This window comes from Phoxinus phoxinus (genome assembly GCF_949152265.1).
Source record: "Phoxinus phoxinus genome assembly, chromosome: 4".
Taxonomy (NCBI): Eukaryota; Metazoa; Chordata; class Actinopteri; order Cypriniformes; family Leuciscidae; genus Phoxinus; species Phoxinus phoxinus.
Genome location: NC_136879.1, coordinates 39,234,947 through 39,254,651, shown reverse-complemented (window position 1 = coordinate 39,254,651; position 19,705 = coordinate 39,234,947). Strand labels below are relative to the sequence as shown.

The 19,705-nt window shown below is 40.5% G+C and overlaps 1 protein-coding gene across 1 annotated transcript; it reads right to left on the bottom strand.

The window, feature by feature from the left end:
• Window positions 1-6,799: 6,799 nt before the first annotated feature.
• On the bottom strand, window positions 6,800-17,632 carry LOC306997069 (uncharacterized protein). The gene is made up of 3 exons (XM_079610131.1): window positions 17,073-17,632; window positions 14,457-14,705; window positions 6,800-10,540 (listed from the first exon to the last, which is right to left on the bottom strand). The coding sequence occupies exons 2-3, from the start codon at window positions 14,539-14,541 to the stop codon at window positions 9,618-9,620; spliced, it is 1,008 nt and encodes a 335-aa protein (XP_079466257.1). The 5' UTR covers window positions 14,542-14,705; window positions 17,073-17,632; the 3' UTR covers window positions 6,800-9,617.
• Between the last annotated feature and the right edge of the window lie 2,073 nt (window positions 17,633-19,705).

The window sequence follows — 19,705 nt, the reverse complement described above, 5'->3', positions numbered from 1 at the left end:
CCACATTTGCAGCATTATATGTGGGCCACTTTTGGCTCACATCCAGATGAGCCAGTGCTCACTGTGCCATATCTTTGCCAAAACTGGCCCAGATATGTTTTAAGATAACTGGGCCACATTTGCAGCATTATATGTGGGCCACTTTTGGCTCATATCCAGATGAGCCAGTGCTCACTGTGCCATATCTTTGCCAAAACTGGCCCAGATATATTTTAAGATAACTGGCCCACATTTGCAGCATTATATGTGGGCCACTTTTGGCTCACATCCAGATGAGCCAGTGCTCACTGTGCCACATATTTGCCAAAACTGGCCCAGATATGTTTTAAGATAACTGGGCCACATTTGCAGCATTATATGTGGGCCACTTTTGGCTCACATCCAGATGAGCCAGTGCTCACTGTGCCACATCTTTGCCCAAACTGGCCCAGATATGTTTTAAGATAACTGGGCCACATTTGCAGCATTATATGTGGGACACTTTTGGCTCACATCCAGATGAGCCAGTGCTCACTGTGCCACATCTTTGCCCAAACTGGCCCAGATATGTTTTAAGATAACTGGGCCACATTTGCAGCATTATATGTGGGACACTTTTGGCTCACATCCAGATGAGCCAGTGCTCACTGTGCCACATCTTTGCCAAAACTGGCCCAGATATGTTTTAAGATAACTGGCCCACATTTGCAGCATTATATGTGGGCCACTTTTGGCTCACATCCAGATGAGCCAGTGCCACTGTGCCACATCTTTGCCAAAACTGGCCCAGATATGTTTTAAGATAACTGGCCCACATTTGCAGCATTATATGTGGGCCACTTTTGGCTCACATCCAGATGAGCCAGTGCCACTGTGCCACATCTTTGCCAAAACTACCCCAGATATGTTTTAAGATAACTGGCCCACATTTGCAGCATTATATGTGGGCCACTTTTGGCTCATATTCAGATGAGCCAGTGCCACTGTGCCACATCTTTGCCAAAACTGGCCCAGATATGTTTTAAGATAACTGGCCCACATTTGCAGCATTATATGTGGGCCACTTTTGGCTCACATCCAGATGAGCCAGTGCTCACTGTGCCATATCTTTGCCAAAACTGGCCCAGATATGTTTTAAGATAACTGGGCCACATTTGCAGCATTATTTGTGGGCCACTTTTGGCTCACATCCAGATGAGCCAGTGCTCACTGTGCCACATCTTTGCCAAAACTGGCCCAGATATGTTTTAAGATAACTGGGCCACATTTGCAGCATTATATGTGGGCCACTTTTGGCTCACATCCAGGTGAGCCAGTGCCACTGTGCCATATCTTTGCCAAAACTGGCCCAGATATGTTTTAAGATAACTGGGCCACATTTGCAGCATTATATGTGGGCCACTTTTGGCTCATATCCAGATGAGCCAGTGCTCACTGTGCCATATCTTTGCCAAAACTGGCCCAGATATGTTTTAAGATAACTGGCCCACATTTGCAGCATTATATGTGGGCCACTTTTGGCTCACATCCAGATGAGCCAGTGCTCACTGTGCCACATATTTGCCAAAACTGGCCCAGATATGTTTTAAGATAACTGGGCCACATTTGCAGCATTATATGTGGGCCACTTTTGGCTCACATCCAGATGAGCCAGTGCTCACTGTGCCATATCTTTGCCAAAACTGGCCCAGATATGTTTTAAGATAACTGGCCCACATTTGCAGCATTATTTGTGGGCCACTTTTGGTTCACATCCACATGAGCCAGTGCTCACTGTGCCACATCTTTGCCCAAACTGGCCCAGATATGTTTTAAGATAACTGGCCCACATTTGCAGCATTATATGTGGGCCACTTTTGGCTCACATCCAGATGAGCCAGTGCTCACTGTGCCACATCTTTGCCCAAACTGGCCCAGATATGTTTTAAGATAACTGGGCCACATTTGCAGCATTATATGTGGGCCACTTTTGGCTCACATCCAGATGAGCCAGTGCTCACTGTGCCATATCTTTGCCAAAACTGGCCCAGATATGTTTTAAGATAACTGGCCCACATTTGCAGCATTATATGTGGGCCACTTTTGGCTCACATCCAGATGAGCCAGTGCCACTGTGCCACATCTTTGCCAAAACTGGCCCAGATATGTTTTAAGATAACTGGGCCACATTTGCAGCATCATATGTGGGCCACTTTTGGCTCATATCCAGATGAGCCAGTGCCACTGTGCCACATCTTTGCCAAAACTGGCCCAGATATGTTTTAAGATAACTGGGCCACATTTGCAGCATTATATGTGGGCCACTTTTGGCTCATATCCAGATGAGCCAGTGCCACTGTGCCACATCTTTGCCAAAACTGGCCCAGATATGTTTTAAGATAACTGGCCCACATTTGCTGCATTATATGTGGGCCACTTTTGGCTCACATCCAGATGAGCCAGTGCTCACTGTGCCATATCTTTGCCAAAACTGGCCCAGATATGTTTTAAGATAACTGGCCCACATTTGCAGCATTATATGTGGGCCACTTTTGGCTCACATCCAGATGAGCCAGTGCTCACTGTGCCATATCTTTGCCAAAACTGGCCCAGATATGTTTTAAGATAACTGGCCCACATTTGCTGCATTATATGTGGGCCACTTTTGGCTCACATCCAGATGAGCCAGTGCCACTGTGCCACATCTTTGCCAAAACTGGCCCAGATATGTTTTAAGATAACTGGGCCACATTTGCAGCATCATATGTGGGCCACTTTTGGCTCATATTCAGATGAGCCAGTGCTCACTGTGACACATCTTTGCCAAAACTGGCCCAGATATGTTTTAAGATAACTGGGCCACATTTGCTGCATTATATGTGGGCCACTTTTGGCTCATATCCAGATGAGCCAGTGCCACTGTGCCACATATTTGCCAAAACTGGCCCAGATATGTTTTAAGATAACTGGGCCACATTTGCTGCATTATATGTGGGCCACTTTTGGCTCATATTCAGATGAGCCAGTGCTCACTGTGCCACATCTTTGCCAAAACTGGCCCAAATATGTTTTAAGATAACTGGGCCACATTTGCAGCATCATATGTGGGCCACTTTTGGCTCATATCCAGATGAGCCAGTGCCACTGTGCCACATCTTTGCCAAAACTGGCCCAGATATGTTTTAAGATAACTGGGCCACATTTGCAGCATCATATGTGGGCCACTTTTGGCTCATATCCAGATGAGCCAGTGCCACTGTGCCACATCTTTGCCAAAACTGGCCCAGATATGTTTTAAGATAACTGGGCCACATTTGCAGCATTATATGTGGGCCACTTTTGGCTCATATCCAGATGAGCCAGTGCCACTGTGCCACATCTTTGCCAAAACTGGCCCAGATATGTTTTAAGATAACTGGGCCACATTTGCTGCATTATATGTGGGCCATATTTGGTTTACATCCAGAGTAGTCATTGTTGATTGTGCCACGTTTTTGCCATAGGTGGCCCACATTTGGTTTGTGATATTTGGGCCATAATCATTATCTATCATATGGGCCACTTTAGGCTCACATTCAGATTACACATTGCCACGAGTGCCGCATCTTTGCCTAAAAAGGCCCACATGTGATTTTAAATATTTGGGCCATATTTGCCATTTTACATGTGGGCCACTTTAGGCTCAGATACATTTGGTCCGGGCCATAAGAATGCCTGCAGTGCCGCATCATTGCCTGAAGTGGCCCACATCCGTCTGCTATCTGGGGCGTCACTTTCAGCTTCAAATGGTGTAAGTTTCAACAAGAACATTAACATAACAATAATAAACAGATGATAATAATGTAATCGACTACATAACGTCAAAGGAAACAACAAACAGAAAAAAAGAGAGACGAAATAAAACAAATAGACGGCTCTCGCGCATCCTCTTCTGCGCATATTCAGTGCGCGCGGTGTCATGTTTCTTAAAGGGGCCGCATTCAGTTCCGCACTGTTATGAAACACTCACACTAATCAAATCATAATTAATAATACACAATAATTATACATATAGAATATATGGATTTTGTATATATGGATATATTTACCTTCACTCGATTACAGTTAGGCTACAGTATTGTTTTTTCTGCTGTACATGTCAAAAGTCAGTGAGAGGAGAAAATGCCTCCATTGCGCTACGATTGGATATGATATCGGATATGATTGGTTCGTGCAATAAATCCTTGATTGGTTCGTGCAATAAATCCTACCTTTTGTTTTCGTGTGCGTTCTCATCTGCCTGAATGACAATGATGGCAACAGACTAATTAAAAAGTAAGTAAACAACTTAGATATTATCACTTTATGTCACGTCAAAATCAAACTTGAAATGGCCTGCAAACACTGGGAGGTTTCAAGCAATATGCTTGGTGAAATTAAAGGTGAACTATGCAGGTTTTTTTACCTTAAAGGAACACTCCGACTTTTTGGGACTTTAGCCTATTCACCTTATCCCCCAGAGTTAGATAAGTCCATACATACCTTTTTCATCTCCGTGCGTGCTATAAGTCTGTTTGACGCACCCACCGCTAGCCTAGCTTAGCACAAAGACTGGATGTAAATGGTTGCAGCTAGCATACTAATCCAAATAAGTGACAAAATAAAGCAAACATTTTCCTATTTACATGTTGTGACTTGTATAGTCACAGAGTGTACAAAAAACAAAGTCACATGAGACACAGACATATTTTAACCATATAAATACTGGGAACTATATTCTCTGAAGGCGAAGCACTGCTGCTTGGGCGGAGTGATAACCGCAGCACCTGAGACGTGCCGTGGTGAGGAGCAGAGAGTTCGTTCAGAGCGCGTCTCAGGTTCTGCGGTTATCACTCCGCCCAAGTAGCAGTGCTTCGCCTTCAGAGAATATAGTTCCCAGTATTTATACGGTTAAAATATGTCTGTGTCTCATGTGACTTTGTTTTTTGTACACTCTGTGACTATACAAGTCACAACATGTAAATAGGAAAATGTTTGCTTTATTTTGTGACTTATTTGGATTAGTATGCTAGCTGCAACCATTTACATCCAGTCTTTGTGCTAAGCTAGGCTAGCGGTGGGTGCGTCAAACAGACTTATAGCACGCACGGAGATGAAAAAGGTATGTATGGATTTATCTAACTCTGGGGAATAAGTTGAATAGGCTAAAGTCCCAAAAAGTCGGAGTGTTCCTTTAACTGAACAGCTTCGGAGTCATTGGAATGGTTATATTACTTTTTTCGGGTTGAATGGTGGTCGTCTCGCACCCCCCTATCGCCTGTGAGCGGGAAAAAAACACACTTGCAACTTTGTCGCCGGTGGGCATCAGGAAGTATCGCGTGATATCAGGTCTTGCGATGTAACGAATTGCTTTACGGCAAAAAAAAAACATCTGTTAAAATTCTGTCGTTATTGCGCTCCCTCACGCGGTTCGAACCCGAATGAAGAAGACGTTGTAAAGAATGTCCCGTCTGCTTTGATGTCGTTGATCTACCAGCCTCTGGTATCTGAGAGTCGCCAACGTGTTTTTCGACAGTGTTGTCAAAATATCTATTCCGAAGCTGTAGGGGGAGCTCTATAGTGGAGTGTATTAAAGCTTGATGATCATATTTGTAACTATGCGTTGTTAGTATGCTGCCATTTTGGCCAGGTCTCTCTTGCAAAAGAGGTTTTAAATCTCAATGAGATCATCTGGTTAAATAAAGGTAAAAAAATGGTATTAAGCAGGCCGGACCGAGGGCAGTGGGAGCAAATGCAGTAAGTTAGATTGATATTAGAATATCATATTAATAAAAGCTGGATGACTAAATATAAATAACATTTGCTTAATGACATGCAATTAATTTTAGAATGTATAACGGAGAAAGCTCTCTCTGATTATGCGGTGTTAGCCACCTGACAAACTAGTGTTGTCTTTGAGTCATGGTAAAACATGGTACTCGCGGTAAATCAAGACAACCAGCGAATTTAACAATACGACTAACCGTGCTGAGCTATAATGATTAGTTTTGCTCACCCGTCTAATTAAACACATAATACATTAAAGCGTCTTTGTTGTTTCCATGTTTTTTTTTAAATCAAAGTCAAACTGGAAATCCAGGGTAGATAGGATATGACGTCAGTGACAGGCGACGCATTGACACGGTCCATAACACTGGTTAAAATTACGGATCTGGAAAAATCTAAAAGTTACAGAATTTATACTGAATCACTTTAGTTACATTTAAATGAAGTGAAAATATATTCTCTGTCCCGAATATGGATTATTTAAATAGTAACTGCATATAAAATAAGGTTTTTGTTCAGTTCTTGTCCAAAAGTCTGAAAGAAATAACAGCCATCATGTTTAACTGAACTGCTGTAAAGCTTCTTTGTTTCCAAAAGTTCCCAGTTTTCACCTCGTTCATTTTGATGTCTGTGTCACAGCGCTGTGTAGATGATGACACGAACAAGATGATGAAGAGAAACGCCAGTCTTTAATTAATCCAAAGGCATATATCAAAAACAGAAAAAGCTATACACACGTATTGTAGACAATACCTGGCCCAACTAAAGAGTGAAAAACATGAACTTAAATACTGATGATAAAGAGATGCACACATATGAACAGAATGACAATCAAATCAACAATCATGACATTTACATTTATTCATTTAGCAGACGCTTTTATCCAAAGCGACTTACAAATGAGAACAATAGAAGCAATTACACTAGCAGTAGGACAACAGTATGCTATAACCCTTCACAGTACAAACCAACATATATATATATATATATATAGATAGAATAGAGGAGAAAGTGTTAGTATTACTTGATGACTTAAGTGCTGCCGAAAAAGATACGTCTTCAGAAATTTCTTAAAAATGGCTACGGACTCAGCAGTTCTGGCTGAGTTAGGCAGATCATTCCACCAGCAGGGAACGGTATCTGTCATGGTAAAGGTCAGAGAAAGAGATTTTTTGCCTCTTTGAGATGGCACCACAAGACGCCGATCGCTTGCAGAGCGCAAGTTTCTGGATGGCACATAAGTCTGAAGTAATGAGTTCAGGTACAGGGGAGCAGTGCCAGTGGTTGTTCCGTAGGCAAACGTCAGTAACTTGAATTTGATGCGAGCGGCAACCGGCAACCAGTGAAATTTTGTGAGGAGAGGAGTGACGTTTGCTCTCTTGCACCACTCTAGCTGCATCATTCTGGATCAGTTGCAGAGGTTTGACAGAGCAAGCTGGGAGACCAGCCAGGAGAGCATTATAATAGTCCAGTCTGGATAGAACAAGCGCCTGAAAAAGGAGTTGTGTAGCTCTGATAGGAAAGGCCTGATCCTTCTGATGTTGTACAAGGCAAATCTGCATGACCGGGCAGTGCTAGCGATGTGGTCTGTGAAGATCAATTGGTCATCAATTACAACTCCAAAATCCTGGCTGATCTTGATGGAGTTATGGATGACGAGCCTAGCTGAATGGTGAAGTTGTGATAAAGTGTTGGGTTGGCCGGGATTACAAGTAGCTCTGTCTTCGCAAGGTTTAGTTGAACGTGGTGGTCCTTCATCCAGCAAGAAATATCTGCCATGTAGGCTGAGATGCGAGCGGCTACCGTCGGATCATCCGGCTGGAATGAGAGGTAGAGTTGTGTGCCATCTGCGTAGCAGTGGTAGGAAAAGCCATGTTTCTGAATCACAGATCCTAGTGATGTCATGTAGACGGAGAAGAGAAGTGGTCCAAGCACTGAGCCCTGAGGCACACCAGTAGCTAGATGTTGGGTCTTTGACACCTCACCCCTCCACGACACCCTAAAGGACCAACCCGAGAGATAAGACTTGAACCACAGGAGTGCAGTTCCCGAGATGCCCTTCATCTTTAGGATTGACAGGAGGATCTGGTGGTTAACTGACAACAAACAAACTCAGGAAAAAGGAGCAAACTGAAAACTAAGTGCAACCAGTGTGTGACAGTCTGAGATCTTCTGTAAAGTGGCACATTAAGCACGTTTATTGGTGTCAACAGGCTGAAAGAGAGTCTGTGAAAGACACTCTCCCAACATATTATTACAGTCTAATAATAATGAAGGATAAAAATTAACTTCAATCTCTTTGTCTGATACAAGACCTACATGATCATTTGATTGACAATAATACTGTACATCCCAAACATATTTATCACAGTATTAATATAGAATTTTAAAACTCATTAATGTTGTTAAAACTATATAACTCATTATCTGTGTTCATTTAAATAGATCATTCAAGAAGACAAGATGTTGTTTTTGCTTTATTTCTCATAATTGCACGTACTATCAGAAGACAATTTCTTACATTTAGTAAATAAGAAAATAACATCCAATTCAATAAAGACATATTTAGCACACAATAAATCATGACAGAAATAAATTACAATGATTTTATTTACACTGTACGAGTTGTTGACCGGTGAAGCTTCAAATCTCAAATCTTTCTAGTTTTCCAAGCTTTTCACTAAATTCACAAAATTAAACGATTAACTTTTATGAAAAACATTTTTTTTAAATCTCACACTGAGTACAGTAGTACGGCTTCTCTATGAGCACTTGAAGGGTTTTTCTCCAGTATGAATGCTTTGGTGCTGTTTCAGATGATCAGCTCTAGTAGCTCCTCCCACAGTCACAACACACAACATTTAATTATTTGTTAAAGGTCCCATGACATGAAATTTTCACTTTCTGAGGTTTTTTAACATTAATATGAGTTCCCCTAGCCTTTATATGGTCCCCAAGTTTCTAGAAATTTCAATCGGTGTAAATCAAGCTTTTGCTATCTTTCTCTGCCTTTGAGAAAATGGAAGCTGGCTGATCTTGAATCTCCTTCTTATGACATCATAAGGAGAAATGTTACCTCCCCTTTCTCAGCTTTGCCCGCCCAGAGAATATTTCCCGTCGATGAGAAAATGAGCTAGGAAGCAGGAACGTGTGCGCGATTTTAGTTTGTCCACAAGAGATATCATGGCTTTTGGGCGAGCGAAGCATAATAATTGCTCAATAATTGGATGTACAAATGAACACCAAAGCCTTTTTAGTTCCTTTATCCAAGCCCCAGAAGAACCAGTGGAATAATTTGAAAATAAATATTAATAAATCTTATTTAAATTGTGAATAAATTATATACAGAAAGCAATCACAGAACAATCTTTCCACACAGCGCGAGTTTATCTGGACACTTGCCAAACTCGTTATGAAATCAATGACGCACGTTACACTGCACAACAAAGCTCTTACTGTATTTACATCATCGTGTTTGCATTGGTGAAAGCAGAGAGTGCAGAAACTGCAATGATGAGATCTTCATTCTCGCGATCAACAACAGACTGTCATCTGCTCAATGCTCATCACAGCAACATTTTATGTGATGGGAATAGATCTAAATACTTTAAAACTTCTGACGATTCGTTAATATCGATAGCTGTAATAGTAAAAGTATTCGAGAGTTTTGCATGTAATAAGTAGCTTTTCATATGCAAGCATGTCAGCCAATCACAGCAGTGGCCGGTTACACTGAATCTCACAGACACGCCCCTTCAAACAGAGCGTTCAAATCAGAGGCTAAAATCAGGCTAGGAAAAATGCCTTTTATTTCTAAAAAACATACTAACATTATAAGGGCAACTCAGGAAACATTATAAAACAATAAAATAACCCCATGTCATGGGACCTTTAAGGTCTCCTATATTAGTGAAACTCTTTCCACACGGAGTACAGTGCTTTTCTCCAGTATGAATTCGTTGGTGCCGTTTCAGTTGGGTAGATGTAGTAAAGCTCTTCCCACAGTCACACATATAATCTCTCACTTCATCATGTGTTTTCTGGTGCTGTTTAAAACTGTTCAGACGTGAACAACTCTTTCCACAGACAGAACACACATAAGGCTTCTCGTCTGAATGAATTTTCAGGTGTTGTTTTAGATTTGATAACGAATTAAAATCTTTCCCACACTGATCACAGTTGAATGCTTTTTCTCCAGAGTGAATGCGCAGATGATTATTGAGAGTTGATCCTCGAGAAAAACTCTTTCCACACTGTGTACAGTGATACGGTTTTTCTCCAGTATGAATTCTTTGGTGCTCCTTCAGATGACCAGTTGTGGTAAAGCTCTTCCCACAGTCACAACACACATGATCTCTCACTTCATTATGCGTTTTCTGGTGATGTTTAAAATAGTCCAGCCTTAAAAAACTCTTTCCACAGAAACACACATGAGGCCTCTCACCTGAATGACCTTTCATGTGTTGTTTTAAACCTGTTGATGACTTAAAATCTTTACCACACTGATCACAGTTAAATGGCTTTTCTCCAGAGTGATGGAGCAGATGATGACTGAGACTTGATTCATGAGAAAAACTCTTCTCACACAGAGTGCATGAATACGGTTTCTCTCCAGTGTGAACTCTCATGTGTGAGTTAAGATTTCCTTTTTTTGGGAAACTCTTCCCACACTGTGAGCAGGAGTGCAGCTTTTTGGCTTTTCTTCCTTGAGTTTTGAAGTCGCAGTGTTTCTTGACGTCATTTAGTTCCTGTCTTTGCTCCTTCACTTCCATCTGGTCTAAAATAAACGTATTAAGTAGTTAGAATCAGTTCAATGACATTAAATGTTAAAATTAAAATCACTAAGCGGAAAAGAAGACGCCTGTCTGTATAAAGTATCATGATGTGCAAAGGTCGGTTTTGTGATTCACTTGTTAATACGATTAAAACTGGGTTATGATCAGTGGTGGACAGCAACAAAGTACTTTTACTTCGTTACAGAACTTAAGTACATTTGTCAAGTATTTGTACTTTACTGGAGTATTTTTATTTCAAGAAACTTTTACTTTACAACATTCTAAAGCATAATATTATATTTTTTACTCCACTACAATTACTAAAAACATCTCGTTCCTCGTTACTTTGAACTGAAGAAATCGTCACAAGCTCCAAGACGCGACAGCGGTGTCCGATTCGTGAACAAGCTGATTCTTTTTTAACGAGTCTATTAAATCAGTTCACAAATCACACCGAACAAATCATCTGCGAATTAGCCTGATCTGATCGCAGCTGTTCTCGAGTCAACAACTCACCGAATGATCCGTCTAGAGCGAGTCTCCAGTTTACTGAATTCACAAGTCTGACTGAAAATTAGCCAAGAACCGACAGATCCTCGAGACTTGAGTACGAGCGCGACCGATGGGGCGAAAAGTAAGTTACAAATGACGAATTTTAGGATTGATTATTATAAATTAAAATCATATTTATTTCACGGCTGTCAATTGTTTGTGAACAAAATCTGTTGTAAAAGTTGAGCTGTTTAAGGAAGCTCACTGTAATGCTTGAATGCAGAAATGTCCACATCACCGTCTCAACGGGGTAGGCTTTAGTTAAAAAACATCCCTAAACGTAACATTAAAATAACACAATTTAATGCCCATGCATCTTTCCCAAATTATATAAAACTAGTATGTTTGCATATTGTTCTTCTTAAAATCTTGTGCATTAAGCCCTATGTGACGTCTGATTTTATATTATTTGTCAACCGAAGAGGCTGCAGTCTCTATTGTATCCTCTATCCTCTATTGTTTCACTATTAGTTTTTTCTTCCCGAACGGGAGTCTATGGCAGCTCTATGAACGGAACATGAGAAAATGATCAAATTTGGCACAATTGTAGAGATGGTAATTATTAGTGATTTGACCAATTTTGGAGTCTCTAGGACCAACTCTATAGCGCCACCACAAGTTCAAAAATTCACTTTTCTAAAAATTATAACGTCAGAATCTTTGCTCTTGAAAAATGAAATTTAGTTCACCTGAATCTGCTCTTCATGCTGATCACATTCAACATCTTAAGACTCTGCCCATTTTGAAAATTACAGTATACTATTGATTTGCTACTCCTTCCAAATTTGAGCCGCATAGAAATTAAACAAGCTTGATCCAAAATGGGTTCAGAGGCAGCATCTCGGCCAAACTTTGATCAATCGAAACGAAAATTGGTAAGCTTTATCGGAACCATGATCTGAGGGTCCATGCCAAATTTGGGAACAGCGCCACCAACAGGTCATGAGATCAGATTTATTTATTTTTTTGTCCTGAAGGGACCTGAGAAGTTTGAACACCTTGCCACCTAGTGTTCACGAGGTATAACATTTTTTTTGAAACGCTTACAACTTTAGAAAACAATGGTCAAAGTTTGTTTGAATTTTGTGTCATTAAATTCCTTGGTTTATGCCGATTCCGACGATATCTCATTTGTCATTTTCCAACAATGTGACTGTACAGTATATTGAAGCAAATTAGTTTTATTCGTTACTCCTCCTCAGATGATCTTTGCCGCACAGAAATAACTGAATAGAATTTTATGACCTACTGGTGAAAAAAAGTTATGAATTTTATTTTATTAATATTAGGTCGACCCAGAATTGGTTTAGAGGCGCTATTTCGGCCAAACTTTGATCAACCAAAACGAAAATTGGTACGCTACATCGGAACAATAATCTGAAGGTCCATGCTAGAGTTGAAATTTACTGCAAAAAAAAAAAAAAAAAGTGACCCTTTGAGCGGAATCGTAAACACCTCTGATTGGCCCTTGTGTTCACGCGCTCATCGGATATGTCTGTGATTGGCTATAATGATCAAAGCATTGGAGCATTTGAGAATACATGGAAGTGTTTGAAAGTGGGAGCGGTAGCGTTTCAAAGCACAAGCAGGGCGTCTATCAGCGGACCGGACCGGCTGCTTTCAAATGTGTGTATTTGTGTAAGCGCTCAGTGAAGAGCGTCATTGATGTATATTTACAACATGTTTTTGAAGCGCTGATCATTGTAGCCAATCACAGACATATTTGATGAGCGCGTGAGCACAATGGGCAATCAGATGTATTTACGATTCCGCTCAACACCGCTCAGAGCGTCAATTTTTTTTAATTTCAGTACCGACTCAGTACCGAAGTCAGTATTTTTTGTCAACACAAGCCCATGCCAAATTTGGGAACAGCGCAACCTACAGGTCATGAGATCTGATGTCTTGTGCTAGGTTAGCTTAGCATGCTAATTGGTTATTTGTAAAAGTTACTTCTGTTCCAGAGAGTCTTTCTCAGAATTATCAAATCTGAATTTATTAAATATAACATGCAGTGCATTTATGTACTAAATCTTCATTTTGAGTAGGTTTTCTTTTGAAATATGGAAGTTCTGCATCTGTGTGAACACACGTCTTCCCAGTGGCGCAATGAGATGAGTGACAGAGACTGTGGGTTAGAGTCCTGTGTGCAACAACTTTATCAAATTGTGTGTTATGCTTCATGTGTGTGCCATTTCAACTCCTTTATTACCCGGGTAAGCATTGTACTAATCTTTCTTCCTCCAGGATTAGAAATAAGTGTATTTTTGTTAATTCTGTGTTCGGTCTCATCTGAACTACAGTTTATTTTGAGTTCATCCTACATGTACATCAGTGATGCGCGGGTTGATCCAAAATGAGCGGACGTGCCTGCGGTCACCCGCGGTTACGAGTCATCCAAAAATATTTTTAATGATATTCGGGTCGCGGTCGGTTCTTAATTGTTAAGAAAATGAAACGGAATAAATGAATGAATCAAGCCTTTATTACAAAACACTAGGCTATATCATACAGCATTCAGAAAAATGCGCACCCCTAGTTCCTACGTCTATGGCCCAATGACGCTACGATGAGCATTTACTAGCTAGGCTACTTTAAACAAATGCGGGTCAGGAAGCGTGTCGGATACAATATTTTCTTTCTTTTTTTTTGCGGTCCGAGTTGCGGGCGGGTTAGTTGAAAATGTCGGTCGGGTGCGGGTTGTTTATACATTGACCCGCGCATCACTGATGTACATCTGAACCTTTCTGTTCATCATGTACATATTTCTGCTGTTTGTTCTTCCAGACCCGCATCGCTGCTTGCAGCTATATTTTTCCTTATTTTTAAATACTATGCTATACCCTTTCCCCCTCCCAACTATCAGTAAGCTAAAATTATATTTTAATATATATATATATATATATATATATATAATGTTTTGATAGTGTATGATAAGTTTTGGTAATAAAATTAAATGTAATTTTTTTTACTTGCAGATCAATATATGCATTTATATTGATCAATATATATGAAGCGTCAAAGTGGTAGTGGCGTAGCTGTCAATGGAGTGACAAAAATTGCTCAGATTTCATCATAAAGATCTTAATTTGTGTTCCCAAAATGAACGAAAGTCTTACGGGTTTGGAACGACATGAGGGTGAATAATTAATGACAGAATTTTAATCTTTGCATGAACCAACCCTTTTATACTGGAGTAATATTTAAATATAGTATCTGTACTTTTAGTCAAGTATTGATTTGTGTACTTTGTCCACCACTGGTTTTGATCATTCAGATGCATTTCTCATTTTACATCCATATAATACTTATTATTTCACAGCCACTAAAGCAGTCAACAATGAAGAATCAAGAATGGACACCAACCTATTTGTTCCTCAGTATCTTCATGTTTTATTCTGGATGGTTCTGGATCACTCATGTCTTCAATCTCCTCTTTAATAAACTCCATCTTTAACAGTCACACAGATTTCAGCTGCTACTCCTGGAGTTTGTCCTTCTCTTGTAGGATGATGGGAATATTCCCAGTATTTATTGGTGAATTGTTGTGGGAGGGGCTTCACTGCAGGTGTGAACTGTGATCACTGTGTGATACTGACGCCCACAGGACCAGATCTGGAAAAATCAAAGATAAGTTACTGAATTTATACTGGATTACTTGAACAGTAAACACATATGGTGGCTTTAAAGGGGTCATGACATGTTTTTATTTTATTTTATTATTATGTTCCCTTAGGTGCAATTATAGTATTACTATAGTTTTTTTTACAATTTATTTTTTAAATGTAGTGATTTATGACCTTTTCCCACCCTGTTTCTCATCCTCTGATTCACACAGTCTGTTTTGGGGGTGTTTCCCCTTTAAGAGTTCAGTGTTAACGCCCACTGTTATGATTGGCTAACGTCAGTGCCTATGCATCAATTATTAACGCCCCCAGCCAGAACATTTGCGGATCAGCGTATTTAAAAAGTAGTTTAAAGTTTTAAATACATTACTTACAGTTTGCGTCGTCGTTGTTGAGCCCAGAATAGTCGGCACGGACTTATCTTTGAGCAACAGTTTTCTGGCAAAGCCAGCATCATATTGGGATTTGTTCTCAAAACAGTCATCCTTCAAATGTATAGAACAAACGCTTAAACTAACACTGCCGTGACTGAGACGTCCACAAAAAATAAAGTGCATCCATTTTCCCCTGACGACTGGATCTTTCGCAGCGTATTCAAAAATGTTGTTTGTCCACAGCCAGGAACAGCACATCTGCGTGGCATCGTACTTTCCCTGTACACAGACCCACTCGCTGTCCGTCGACTGAACACTTGTGAGGCGCGCGGCGATACGAAATGAGCGTAGTTGCCTTGCGCTTTAAGCGTAGTTGTCTTGTGCTGGAGACGGTCTATATGCAAACGCTGGTACGTCACTTCGTACCGTGACGTCACTTCTTACCATGGATCCAGAACGAGCTGTATTTAGAGCTTGATTAAATAAATGATTCGTTTATAATGGGGAGGACGTCTTAAGCTATGAAACTTGCAGGACGTTTTAATGGTACAAAGACCTCTTATATACCAAAAGATCAAGGCAAATTTGGTTTCTCATGTCATGACCCCTTTAATTTAGTTCAAATATAGAGCATTTGATGGTAACATAATAGTAGCATATAAAACAGCTCTAGGTCACTAATTTTTAGTAGCCTGTTGCAGTGCAGATATTTTCTGTTCAGCCCTTTGTTTACTTTCACTTTCTCTGTCTCCTCCTCCCAACTATACAACATCAGGATTGGAAGAGAGGACCAATTAAGGGGGAAAAGTAAACGTATATAGGGACGAGGTTTAGAGACTGGGGAGGCATGTTCATCTGACCAGAAACATTCTGCTACGTGTAGTTTTGCACCATACTTCCAAATTTGGTGGCTTGGTGGAGCAGTAAAAAAGTAAGGAGCAAAACGGGCTGACGTTTGACCGATGTACCCGAGTCAATCTAAGCCAACCGTGCAGACAACTTGATCAGTGTCGCTATATTCATAGACACACGCACAAAGCACTCATTGCCGCATATGAGTGCTCATTTTTATACTCTTTTGAAGTTAAATTGTGCTGCTTAGTGATATAAAACTTGCAAATCTTATCATTCCATGTCAAATAAAACAAATTTCAGAAACTTCCCTGACAAAATGACAAAACACAAAAAGTAGCCTACTTTTTCCTTTTTTTGAACTGTCAGTGTTGTCATATAATCCAACAAAGATTGCTAAAGCCAACATATTTTACCATTAGACCAACCAATCTCTGTGTAAAAATAAAATAATAATGCTGCCATCTTGCTAAATTAATTTTGACACCCCTGTAATTTGGCTCCAAATCTCAGGATTTTTTCTTTCTTTCATTTTGACACCCCTCAACAAAATAGTGAATTACTCAGTAAATATACATCCATGACATTTACAATTTTAGCTTTCTTCTTTAATATTTATGTAGGCTATGTCCATCGCCAGAAAAAGAGAGTTTCATATCATTTCTTATGTAGTTTTGTCTTCCTTTATTCTATTCTTTTTGTATGTAACGGGTGGGTTTTATTAAGCTATCTGGGCTGATCTCTGTGGCAGGTGTATAGGCTACCTGTCTTGAACCCACTTTATTTTTTGCAAGGCTTTGGGACTGAGAGTCGACTTAAGACTGAGAAAGAATCAATGATACAATTCTGAGATTTATGGAATATCATTAGATTATGCTATGCGATTTAATTGAGAAGAGACTAAAATGCTAACTGTTTTTAGCTTAGCACACGTCCAAAATACATTTATAAGAATAAAAGCTTACTCCAAAATTACGTTATAGCATCAGTGATTGAAATATCTTCCTTCTGTGAACTGATGTGGCTCCTTATTACAGAATGAGCTAGAAATCATATTATTTTATAGTATTCTATGCAGTGATAAAGGCTATGTCGATTAGCATTGCATTCAAAATATACATTATTCTTACCAAAATTCTGCACGAGGTCGTCCTCCGGCATCGAGTATGAATGAAACAAATTACACGTGAGAGTCTAGCGTTACATAATGCTCATATTGTGCAATTTTGGGTAAAAATTGGGTGAAACTCTTTCCACACGGAGAGAATGTGTGTGCGCAAACAAGTTCAGATGATCCCAGATCTGCCAAATTCAAGGTTACCGAGTGTACACTAAAACACTTTAGTAATTACACTTCTGAAATTAAATGCATGTGTTTGATTTGGAAAATATAGAGCATTGTTATGGTTATACATTAGTTAAATTTTAAAAGGCTCTAGAAGGTTGTTCATTTTTATGGGAATACAGATTTAATAAGGATGAAACAAGTCACAGGTTAAATCTTTCAAATAGGCTGACGTTATACGACAAACAGAAATCTAACAAAGATAACAGAATCATACACAATTAATAGAGGCTGATCAAAATTAATGACTATATTTAATTATTTGTACGTTACACTACGAACAATGTACATTTAGGCAACACAAACATTCATTCTTACATTATAAATGTAACATCTCTGACCTGCAGACTGGAAATATACGACATCCGAAGAAAATATTCCACATTCGTCCTTCATTCACGATCGTTAACAGCGTCTCTTTCAGCCTCAACTGGTGAAAGTTTCAACAAGAACATTAACATAATAATAACATACACTTACAGAGGATCATAATGTAATCGACTATTAAATAACGTCAAAGGAAACAACAACAAAAAGAGGAAGACGAAATAAAACAAATAGGGCTCTCGCTCATCCTCTTCTGCGCATACTCAGTGCGCGTGGTATCATGTTTCTTAAAGGGGCCGCATTCAGTAAATCTCCGCACTGTTATGAAGAAAATACACTAATCAAACTAATCAAATCATAATTAATAATACACAATAATAATACATAGGCCTCTATAATATATGGATTTTGTATATATGGATATATTCACCTTCACTCGATTAGTTAGGCTACACTACAGTATTGTTTTTTCTGCTGTAGGCCTACATGTCTAAAGTCACGTGAGAGGGGACAATGCCTCCATTGCGCTTTGATTGGATATGATATCGGATATGATTGATTCCTGCCATAAATCCTGCCTTTTGTTTTCGTGTGCGTTCTCATCTGCCTGAATGAAGAACAATGATGCCATTATTGGACAGACTAATTAAAATGTCACGTCAAAATCAAACTTGAAATGGGCTGCAAACACGATGACAGTGGGAGGTTTTAAGCAATAATAAAGCAATGACACGGTCCATAACACTGGTTATGCCCACAGGACCAGATCTGGAAAAAAAAAAAAATTACAGAATTTATACTGAATTACTTTAGTTACATTTAAATTAAGTGAAAATATATTCTCTGTCACGAATATGGATCATTTAAATATTAACTGCATGTAAAATAAGGTTTTTGTTCAGTTCTTTATTCACGCCCCCTCCCGGAAAGGCGCGACCTTGCGCCGACAGATGGATAGAGTAGATTTTTGTGGAGGGCGGAAATCCAGGAGAGGGATGAACGAACAGAAAGTCCAGGGTGGTGCAGGTGGTTGAAATAACGTCTCGGTTACATATGGTAACCCTCGTTCCCTGAAGGAGGGAACGGAGACGTATGTCAGACCGACAAATAGGAATCTCGCTAGAGAGGCCAATCTACTTAGAGTGAAACTAAAACAAGCTAATACACATTGGCGTGCAATATAAGCGCAGGTACATAATGAGTAGCAGGTGCAATTGCACTTTAGTTTTTTGCTGAGGAGCCAAGCCTGATAAGCTGGCCGCCCCGGTGGCGAGCTTATCATGCTTGATCTCGAGAGTGTGCTAGTATGAGCCAGTCGTCGAGATAGTTGAGGAGACAAACGCCCTGTTCTCTCATAGGAACAAGGGCCCCCTCCGTGACTTTCGTGAAGACACGGGGAGACAGGGACAGCCTGCAGGGCAGGGCCTTGTACTGATATGCTCGCAAAGCGCAGAAATGGCCTGTTTCGAGGAAGAATCGGGACATGAAAGTACGCGTCCTTCAGGTCAACCGATGCAAACCAATCTCGGGGACGGATGCATTCGAAAATGCGTCTCTGCGTGGGTATTTTGAACGGTAGCTTGTGGAGGCTCCGATTTAAAACTCGCAGAACTCCGGAGGAGCTCCTCATACACCTCCAGGAAAAAAAGGCACTGGGGTGGGTTGCTGAGAACCAGCGCACACCAGTCCGAGAAACCAATCATCCAGCCTCGAGGGCTCGGGACACGGTGGAGGGTTCCACACAAGCCTGATCCTGTTGGCGGCCCGAGAAAGCAGGGCCATCATCTCCGGGCCCAACTCGGGCACTGCTGGCACACCCGAAGGAGGCAGCGGCGCCGAGTCGTTGTCCGCGGAGAGGTCTGACCAACCCTCCGATGCATCGAGCGACATCTGATCGTCATGGGGAGCACCAAAGGAAACGACTGGTACACATCTCGAGGATGGTCCAGCATGTTCAGGTGGTAGCTCAGCTGGCAGCGGAGCATTAGAGGGATGAGGGTTCCTAGGGGGTTGGTTCCCCAAAGGAAGCACGCTCACCGTGATCCTCAGGTCTCCCGCGCTACTGCCCGAAGCAACCCTTTGCAGGAATGA

Bases quoted from the DNA above. Each gene is read 5' to 3' on its own strand.
- LOC306997069 (XM_079610131.1), bottom strand. From the start codon at position 14,541: ATGGAGTTTATTAAAGAGGAGATTGAAGACATGAGTGATCCAGAACCA. The intron at 10,541-14,456 runs GTTGGTGTCCAT...CGTTTATTTTAG, and splicing joins AGATACTGAGGAACAAATAG to ACCAGATGGAAGTGAAGGAG.